The following is an 11,487-nucleotide window of genomic DNA, read 5'->3' on the forward strand; positions in this document are numbered from 1 at the left end:
ATAGAGTAAATTGCAATAAAATCCTCAGGTACAGGCATTGAAATATACATATGGAGACGACACCGCCTACATCACTTATGTTCCGCTCAACATACGCCATATGGCGTAACTGCACGCTCATTTTTTATTCGTTTTAAAGTGAAACGCATCAAATATGCCTTCGTGTGTGTTACGATATTGCACAAATAATACGGAAAAGTGCAAAGGAATAACTTTCATCGGTAAGTACTACCTAACTAGATAATAATTTTTAAAACTTAGAGCAAAAAAATGGCGCACAGATTTTGTTCGTGGTGTCTCCTCCATACGTAGTAATATTATCTCAATGTATTACCAATTTTACTTATCATACATGACCAATTTTCCATTTCAATATTATAAAACTAAATGATTCTACAATTTTGTGTATTCTCATAACCGTAGTATTTATAGAAATATTAAGTTGATTAAGAAAGATATAATTATACAAGATATTTTAGGTCACAAACAAACAATAAAATTTATATAATGCATTTCATCGTTGCAATCGTGAAGTCGTAAAATGTTTATAAAAGATAATTAAACATTCCTATGCTTATGAAAGAGTTGAATCCAATCTTGCAACTGTTATTGCGGCACCTATGGCGTATTAAATGTATAATTTACGGCTCTCCCATAATTATAACGTTTTAAATTATACGAATATTTTGAAATGACATGTCATTTATGTGTAGTATTCAAATAGATTGCATTTTGTATAATTGTACCATAACTAGCTGTGCCCCGCGGTTTTACCCGCATGGCTCCGATCTTTTGGTCTTAGCGTGATGATAGATCTTCTATAAGTGGACTACCTAACAGGGAAATATTTTTTCTAATCGGACCCGTGGTTTCTGAGATTTACTCGTTCATGCAAGTAAATAAGCAAACTCTTCAGTTTTATAATATTAGTAGGTATAGATATTTTGTAAGACTAAAGCTTGCCTTTGTAACAAACTAAAAGCTTAATAAGTTTCATCTAGCAGCTATGTATTAACTAGACTTTTTAAACATCTATAGCGTCAAATTAGTGTCTTATATTATTACTAGCTTTCCGCCCGCGGCTTCGCCCGCTTTCTCTAAAACGATTTGAGATTTAAACTATCCTATCTCTCAAGTTGGATCGAACTGCACATGGTGTGCGAATTTTATTATAATCGGTTAAGTAGTTTAGGAGTCCATTGAGGACAAACATTGTGACACAAGATTTATATATATTAAGAGATATATCAATGTGACCGTGGTCACGTTGCATCGTTGTCGTGCGATGTAAAAGTGAAACCATTTCACTACCTACTAATTTGTATGCATTTTCGTGTTATGGGAATAAAGTGAAGTCCAGGGATCTATTCATCATTTTTTGTAAGCGAATAATTGCGTAATAAATAGTGATGATATGAAAATGCATCGTCATGCAAGTTTTACACCTTTAGAAATATTTTTTTTAAGTAACTATGTGTATATTTTTATGCTGTGTTTGTTAACATTAATCATATAAGTACAGTTCGACGACATGTGTCATCCGCCAACACGCACTTGGCCAGCGTGGTGGATTATGGCCTGTACCCTCATAGGAGGCCCGTGTGACCGTGTCCCAGCAGTGGGAACGTATATGGGCTGATGATGATATAAGTACACTGTTTACTGGATTTTATCATTTTTTATTATGAATAGGGAATCTCGCCTGATGTTAAGCTGAGACGTGGTCATAACATGGTACGCGTTTCCTTAGAAGGTTCAGTCTACGTTTGAAGACCCTTATCGCTGAATAAAAGCTTTCAAACATCCAAAACATAAATACTTACATTTTCTTTTATAATTAAGAAGTATTCAATTGTATATAAGCTGCAGTTTCCATAATTCACATGTATACCGTCATATATACGGGTAATTACATAGAACAATAGTGCACCTCCTCGTCTGTCCGTCCGTTCCCACATTACAAGGGTTGAGGCCACACGATTGGATATTATTACATAAAATATGTTACCTTCGCGTGCAAGCTAAGCATTTTCCTATACCTTTTTATGTGGAATTTGACAACCGACAATTATGATTTAAAACTAAAAAAATCTATAATGAAACATATTTATCTATCTTAATGTATTTCCTGATAGTGTTTTAAGCTTAGGAAATTAATTAGTCACTTAAATAAAAACCAGTAGGCCGTGTCAAGGATATTTTGTGTAAATCGCCAATATAACACCCTATATTTACAATACAGAAGGACGATCAATAATAATAATGTTTTAAAGTGAAGGGCGTAGGAAAGAATTTCGCTTTTGCAACGTACAAAATACGTAAAAACCGGTCTGGGTCATTTCAAAACCTCTATCACAGCCTCTATTTCAGTTAGACCCTACACCATAGCTTAGGCAATAAGAACTGCGATTAGCAATACATTAAAATATGGCGACAGAGCTAGTAAACATGTAGTTGATAACTAAAAAGGAAAGTGAAACGAGCGTCTGGTTTCGCGACATCCTGTGTTTATCGCAAGGGTAGGGTCTAGGTCTCCATAAAATGTCTATGGCTAGTGTTCCTGGGGTAATTGTTAAAAATAATCGAATATTATGTGATCATCTCTTGGATATTTATCAACGGAGTGTATTATATAATGTGTGCTATTCTTTAACGATTTTCCGATGGTTGCAACGAACGCAACTGCAACAGCTAACTATCGGAAAATGTATGTACGTAAAAAGTGTAGGTCACTTAGGTGTGTGTATCAAATATATATTTTCTAGTAAAACGGACTCTATACTCAATGATAAATTAGAATACAAAGTACAACAACATCTTTACGACATCCGCTTACTATATCATTTGGTAACCAGTCAACTTCAACAATCAATTATTTATCCATTTCGAATGGCTTTTGATAAACTTTAAGGAAACGCGAAACTTTGTAAGCGCAGTCCTTTCCGCTAGGTTCTTAGACACTCCCTCGTATTGCAATATCCTTAAATATTTTTCTAGATATGCCGCAACATCCTAGCTCGGGATAATATTCATAGTGCATATAGTTGGGCAATACGCACCAAGAGCGCATGTTGCAATGGATACGTGCTAACGGTACTCAATAATGTTTTGCTGACGTTACACGGTGTTCAAAGTCAAGCCCACCCTTTGGTTTTATGTGGAATCTAATGTTCAAGATACATATTTGAAATTTGTTATCATATAATGAGCAACTAAAATATGGAACTATCAGAAGAAATCGAAGAAAATGCTACCTAATTAAGTCTCTGAAATGCTGCCCAAATAGTATCGTACTCGGAAGAATACCTACTCACTTATAATACCACAAGAGCTTCAAAATTATCGGGTATTTTCCGATAGGTTCGTTGCAAACAAATGAAGGAGTCAAGTTTCTAGTCAAGGCTAAAAAATCACGAGCGCGTAGCGCGAGTGATTTTTCCTGAAAAACTTGACGACTTTATTTGTTTGCAGGGAACCTTGAGGGAAATGCCAGATAGCTAAGCCAGATAGTTTTGAAGCTCGTGTGGTATTCGGGGGATTATTTTTCCGTCCCAAATATCGGCCAATAATTTCACAATTGAATTCAACCTGTCAGTTTGACGTCAACGACCAGAGAAAATTTTCAAAAAATTATCAGTATAATACCATGTAGGTTGTACCACGTGACGTCGAATAGTGCAATTCTATTGGTCGATATTTGGGTCGGAAAAATAATCATTATTAATTAACTGTTATTATTTTGTTAACAATATCTTTTACAGCACACATGTTGCGTGAGATACGCTGTAGGCAAAATGGAATAAACCACATACCATTTTAAAACCTTCACCATAACAAAAATAACGCATGCGATTTGCAAAATTTCGCTAAAACGTAATATCTTACGTAAAGATAAAGTGACGTAAAACACATGACGAATGTACACTAATTAGTATGATGAAACTTTGTGATTCATAGTTGGATAAGAAATTTAAAACTGTATTTATTCAAGTAGCCACATTTAGGTGGCTTTCAAGTTTCATAAACTTAGGTTGGCCGACTTTTACATTTTTAGGTTAGGTTGTGAAGCAATTAACAATGCAGATTTTGTTTATCTAGATTAATCTGTTAAATAATGCTTACATCAACCTCAAAAGAAGTCTACCTAGTTATAAAAATTAATTATACCTTTCTTATTTTTGTAAGAAAAGATTATTCCTTGCCTCTAGCAATACATCAAAAATGCCATACTGGGTGAACATCTTTGCATTCAAGGATGCTATTAAACACCCACCAGCCTACGCATTTAATAAATCGCATGGTGTTGCTATACATTAAGGCCCTCGAAAAAGGCATAATTTGCACTCTCAAGCGATTTTATTCATCCGAGTACGGAGGTAACGTGACCTCTTTCGACTCTTCCTGTAATTTGTAAGGCCGGCTTTGTTTGTTAAATGTCAATAGCCCCGTATATTAATAAAGATTTAAGCAATAATATGAAATGTGTGAAAACATTTTATGGGCAGACTTTTGTTTCAACTTATGATATTACCAAGCAAGAGACAATATTTTAAAAACCGTTGCCAAGTGTTCGGGAAGATACTTTTTACTTTTTAGCAGTAAGGAAGCTTTTTCGTACATCTGCTTTAACTTTTTGTGTCTAATGTATGTTAAAAAAAAACAAATAAAATATTCTTTTTTGTTTTCTTGCCTGTCCAACCTCCAATATTCAAATAAATGGCATTTGAGTGTCGGAAACTCAGCAAGTAGGTGAGCTTCATATTATTATAACCCCGATTCGCGAAACTATTTTGCTTAAACATTATATAACAGACTTGTTTGGCTGTGTTGTAAGCAAATTATGAGGTAAATTAGTCTTGCATGATATTTGATGCGTTGATAACTGAGAAGATAAATATTGACCATATTTGTACCAGGGTATAAAAAGATGTTTTCCTATCTATATGTATATATATATATATGTAAGCTTTAACGGTAATTTACTAAAAAGCTCAAAAAGCTACAACTAATAAATTGGTGAAAATTTGCTAAGCTTTTTTTGACAATTATCTACAGAATTCTTTCAGAAATATGGTGTTTACAAAAAGAAATTATGCGTTTATAATAAAGCTCTTATAGGTATTTAATCAAATACATATCAAGTTATCAACTAAGAAGCTTTAGTTCAATGTTAGTAAAAAACTATGCAATTTTATTTTAACATGGATGGGCTTAGTGGATGGGTTTTCATGGCAGGTTCACTCAAAAATTATAAAACCGATTTTTTTTAACTGTCTGTGACTCCCCTTAGCTATATGTATTAACTATTAAAACATTTTCTCGGACAAAGCCAGTGCCAGCAGCCAGTATAGTAAGAACCTTTCCCTAAAAGGGGACACTACTTTGCGGTGAATAAAATATCTTGTGACGTAATTATATTACGAACGGCCATTGTATCAACGTTTTCTTCCGGTTAGTTGTTATAACAAGAACAAAAGTGACGTGGAGTCGCATTGTTTTGTTTATTTGATGTTCCGAAAAGCATGCAGTAGTCTTTCTTTTATGAATTAAATGCATACAATATTTATACACAAGACATGATTTGTATTGACGATGTTCTCAATTTGGTTGGTAATTTTATCCATTTGTCCATTGGGAATTAGTGTAGTTAGCAGAAATATTAGTATGGAAATAAATATAATATCCCAAAAAAATGTAGAGTCGTTTCGTTATAAATCAAATTGTATTTTCAATATTTCCATGTTTGAAATCAGAAACCTCTTAAACCCTTCAAATAACAAACTGTTCTTTAATATAACAAGTATTCATGTGCCCATGAGTCCATGGGTGTCTTATATGGACAGTGGTTACATAAGGTTTTGGAAGCGTTGTTAGGAAACAGTTAGAAATTCGCTTGAAGGTCAGCCATGTTGTGATCCACGCCCTTGTGAAGAAATCAATCGTATCGATAAAATGATGAAACTTATGGGACAGATGGAATTGAAATATCTATATACCTCTGTATGTTGTGGTTGTTTGTCTAAAAACACAAATTATATTTAATACGGTTTTGCTTAACATTTTTTGGTAATTGTTATACATATTGTAGATAACTATAATGGTAATAGATTGGCTAATTTACTTATATTGGGTAAATTGAAAATATATCACACGAAAAATTTCATATAAAGACAATTCAAGGTTGTCTGGATACCACATACTAGAAGACTGCTGTTATCAATTTGCAATAATCTTTGGGATAAATATTAATATAAGTACACATCGTAGACTGCACGTCTAAAATGTAATATCCCACAAATATTTGAAGTCCAAACTTAGGAAAAAATAGTTATTTATACAATTGATCTCTCACAGAAAAATCCATAAACCCAATTGTTTAAAATTTTATATGCACACAATAGATCACATCACCGCGGCGGGATAGTGGTCAAACGCCTGCCTATCATGTATAAAAATAAAAAAAAGATACGATTTCAAAATAACATTTGTTATAGGCTTATTTAGTTTAAACATGTCTAATATTTGTAAATAATACCTATTGTATGTTTCTCAAATACACGTTACATTTATGTGAAATATTTAAAAGCTTATTTAAAGTAACTTGATACTTCCGGTGCGAAAATTCGCAATCCAAATATTAGACCATTAGCTCTATTAAAAATATTCCTTTGTTTGTTTTATCGATATTCTTTGGTACCCAGTCGTTTAAACTTTTATTGGAGGTCCGGAATTTGTAATACTGTACGTACCCACATACCTTGTTCTGTTAATAAATGAATTTGAATACGTCTGTAGAAGTTATTTAAAATCGAGTCAAAAACGATGTCAAGTGTTATTAATTATCTACCTAACAGTAAAAGTCTATAAACTTTTGAAGTGAAACTTCTTTATGCGCGCGTCATGGAGTAATGCGACGATTTTGGTATATTTGAATCATGCCAAAGAAGTTTCACTTCTGACACGTGTACTCTGCACACATGCTCTTTTTTGTTTATTGACATCTAATCACTAAGCATTTTACTGACTTAATTCCAAAAACATGGTTCGTAACTCTACAGTGCACCATATTTATATTAGTTACTCAGTCAATAGTTGTTAAACCTTTGAATAATTAATTCTGAAAATCGCTTGTTACCACAGAAACACTATTAATACCATATGAATTCTTTAACCGATTTGCCAATTATGTTAATCTTATGCCATCTCGTTAAAAAATAAATATCACAGATCAAATAAAGGTCTATTTGTTGGGCAAATAGTTGTTCATGAAAGAATGTGCCGAGGTCGTTTTATAAAACATATTTATGAATAGGTGCGATAATTAACACCTCGGTTTATGATGCTCTTTGTTTTTTTTTTTATTTAACTGTGTTGCGAAGCATCGATAATAACGTCCCTTTATTAGGGAAAAACATGAATAAAACGTAAGTACTTATTTTTTCTTCTACTCAACTCAATACAATATACTTATTTGGCATGTTTAATAAGGGATAGCTAAATAAAATTATATGTTGCCTGACAAAAGAAAAAACCAAGCAAAATTGTGTTAATACAAGTTATCCTCTATACGTATGCTTAATTTCATTGTAATCGGTTCAGTAGTATTTGCGTGAAAGAGTAATAAACACACACACATCCTCACAAACTTTCGCATTTATAATATTAGTAGGACAACATAAGAATACAACTAAAGTTAAAATACATTAACATTTATCATCGTTCAAGTCTGTTGCTACCAACAACACGATAGGGTTGAATATTATAATAGAAAATGAATGCTACAAAAAGCTCTAAGCTCTAGTTTCATCTAGACCACGGCCATCTTAAATGGCAATATTAATAAGCTGTATTGCAATCCTAGAAATTACATAGATCAGGTACAATAGTGTACATATAATAACTATTAATCTATATTATGCAGTGTTAGCGGATAACCGTTTCTTTATCGAATTATGATTAGATACAGTTTCATTTGAAATCATTATTCGGACTACTAAGTACCTACGATAGTAGGTCTTGTTTGTCCCACTCAAATTCATTTTCGTTATTTCTCTATTTGCAGAATATAGAATTACAAAGATGGTTGGTAGGTACAGATTACATAGATTCTAAAACATTCTGGCTCGTAATTCAGCGTGCAAATATGAAACACCGACAAAAAAAAACTTTTCAATTAATCAGTAAGCTCTTTTGCTACCAATTTATCTATTACACCACACTAATATTATTAAATAAATATGCAAATGTTAATACTATAAAACAATCTGAAACCAAGAAACATTAGAGGCCGCGACCGCCCGGCGCTGACCTGAATTTTTTCGCAAATACATTACATAACAGTTTAGACTTTAGATAATAGATATAGAAACTAACTGACATAATAAGAGCTATTGGATATTTGAGAAAAATATTTAAATCGATATGCCAATTAAAACCACGATTCTAATTATATTTAGAAATTAAAATCAAACCCTAGAAAATACTATTCTAATTATATATTTAATTATGTAATGTTCTTTGTTTCGTGTTTTATAATTATTTTGATAAGTATTTATTGATAATATGAAATATAGAAATGAAATAAATGAAAATAAACATTTGGTTTCAATTACATAGTTAAAATTAATCTAGTATTACTTCTGAATAAATAATGTAAAAGGCGTTCTCAATATACTTGTCTCTGTTGAAATAGTTCTAAATAATCGTGAAAAAAAATGTACCCCTGTCCCCTACATGCAATATCACAATTTTACATTTTTTTATTTTTGTATACCTTAAGTAATATAAACTTACTTCACCTTGAAATAAAGATGTAATAAATAAAACATGTCCGTAGATTACTTTTATTAGTTTTTTAATTAAAATAATTTTGGAATTAGATGTAGGTATTTAAGCTGAAACGTGATAACCACGTCTTTATCGTTAAAATATTATCTTCATTTATAATTTTTTAAATTTAAACTAAAGTTAAAAAATTATATCTATTCTTAACAAGGTTTTCAACGTCTTTATTAATTAAACTAGCTTCCGCCCGCGACTCCGTCCGCGCGGATGTCGGTCTTCGCGTGGATGGTTATTTCTCCATTTTGAGTACTTCTGTCAATAACATCTTATAAATATCTATTGGACCCAATTCCCAAATACGGCTAGGCCTATAATAATACGCAACGTGTGTTCGCGGTTCTACGGAACAACGTCTATGGATAAAACTGAAAATTTTAGTTTATTTTTTTTTCTACGTATTTTTCCAGGATAAAAAGTATCCTATTTTACGCCCAGGATAATAAGGTATAATTATACCAAGTTTCATCGAAATCGAACCGCTAGTTTTCACGTGATGCTTTCACATACAGACAGACAGACAGACAGACAGACAGACAGACAGACAGACAAAAATTTTTTTAATCACATATTTGGGCTTGGTATCGATCCAGTAACACCCCCTGCTATTTATTTTTTCAATATTTTCAATGTACAGAATTGACCCTTCTACAGATTTATTATATGTATATAGATAATAAGATAAACATCATTATAAATTATGTAAACAATGTACAATAGTCATTTTTCTTTTCATAAGATTTAACGACCTAGGTTTTTAAGTATTGATAGAATTTATTAGATACAAAATAGCTTTTGAAAGAAGCAGCCTAGTTGAGTAAATAACTATAGAGTTCGAGGGTACCTAGTTCAGATATTATATTTATTTTGTTCTAGTTTTAACAATACGATTATGTTTTTGAATTATTTTCGAAGATGAAAGTTGAAAGACAAAGGATAATTATGGATAATTCTTATCGTGAAAATACAATTCGTAGAGTATGAAATATAGGTAGGAAAAATGTTTGCGCGGTCGTCGTAAACAAAGATCATGCAAACAAAGCTTTATGACGAAAGCTTTTTCATACATTGCGATAATATTCATAGAATTAAGTGTAAATGTGTTTTAAAAATGTTTCCAATAACGTACTACTATTTTACCGTATCCAAATTACGTAGAGTATATTTTATAATTTTTTATTCATCACGAGCTTCGTAAAAAGTTCGCTCGCGTCCTGTAGGAAATAAAACGGATAAAAAACGTATTTGAACAGCCGCGGGGTAGAAAGCTACAACAAGGTTAATGTGGATGCCGTTATGCAACACGTATTACGGAAGAGCCGTGAAAGGCATTATGTCATAAACGAGAATTAACGATCTTCGAACGGAACGTAATCTCGGTAATGTTTAATTTTGAGCGGGTAAGTATATTGTTTTACGTTGAAATAACGGTATTGGGTAAGCGTTTGAAAGGTCTCGCTTGATGGAACTGGACTGGGTAATGTTTGGAAGTGGAGCTTTTGGCACCAAAGTAGGAGTCAATATTGATTTAAATATATTTATTTTTGCTTAATAAAAAGTGCATAGTTAATAAGTTTTATTGTATTATATTTTCGAAAGAAATTGCGAAAGAAATTGATACCTACTTAGTGCACAAAAAAACGAATTTATTTAAATTAAATTCCTAATTTAAAATATGCTCGCATAAAATTTAAATATTTGAAAGTTTAGCTTTCAGCTGTAAAATTGTAATAAGCATAAACTGTAGTTTCTTTAATTCGTACACTTACTTTTCAACGCCCAAAGGGTCCTGTCCTTTAATCCTTCGACATACTCCTGCAGATCGTCCCGGCACTGCCCCCGCACGGTGTCCCGCAGGGAGCCCCACTGGGCCACAAGTATCTCCCCGTCTATGATCCGGAGCATACTCTCCAATCCTACAAGATCCGTGTCGTTCGAAATCTCCAACTTCATTGGTATTCTGGTCTCATTCTTGGGCCTAATCGGCTCACTTTTATCTTTCGGAATTAGCGTCGTTTTCTCCACTTTAATTGTTTTAATATGCTGCACATTGTGCGACTTCTCCGTGCTCGATGTCGTTCGACTTTCCTTCTCAAATCCTTCGCTAAAGCTCAATCCGTCTTCATCGGCGAACAGATCGAATGAATCCTCTTTGACTTTTTCGTTTCGACTCGAATTGGGGTTGACGGAGCCGATGAGGTCGTCCTCCAGGCCAACAGACGCTTTCTTGATATTCTGGAAAGCGTCTATCAGAGCGCTCCGTAGTTTCTCTTCGCGGGCACTTCCTTTGTCGTTTGCTTCGTTACAGAAAACGCAGGCTGCACTCAGAACTAGTACGATCACTAAACGAGACATAGTGAGGCTTATACGCACATGTTATTCGGACGCGGGTTAATGGTGCGCGCGCGACGGCATAGTCTTGCTGACTGGCGGTGTGGAGACGAAAATGTGGGCAGTGACATAAGAGTTACGGCGGTACACTTTCACTGTCCGCGGCCATCCTTGCAGGGCCGCTGATGCTCCACTTGTCTCTAACACGTGGCCTGTCGAAAGTTGAGATGCTTAGCGTCCTTATTGGACGCTTATTGTAGTTGCGTTGATTGAATATTATGACCTGATTAGTGTTGGTTAGTGATATTATGAATG

At 33.4% G+C, this 11,487-nt stretch overlaps 1 protein-coding gene across 3 annotated transcripts in view; it reads right to left on the reverse strand.

Moving 5' to 3' along the window:
- Window positions 1-11,267, reverse strand: part of LOC123703589 (nose resistant to fluoxetine protein 6-like) — a 35,426-nt gene extending 24,159 nt beyond the window's left edge. For all 3 annotated transcript variants that reach the window (XM_045651691.1, XM_045651685.1, XM_045651679.1), the window contains exon 1: window positions 10,611-11,267. In XM_045651691.1, the coding sequence (XP_045507647.1) occupies window positions 10,611-11,196 (586 nt within the window). In that variant the 5' untranslated portion in view covers window positions 11,197-11,267. The remainder of the gene's footprint in view (window positions 1-10,610) is intronic.
- Window positions 11,268-11,487: the final 220 nt, after the last annotated feature.

Source organism: Colias croceus, chromosome 2 (genome assembly GCF_905220415.1).
Source record: "Colias croceus chromosome 2, ilColCroc2.1".
NCBI lineage: Eukaryota > Metazoa > Arthropoda > Insecta > Lepidoptera > Pieridae > Colias > Colias croceus.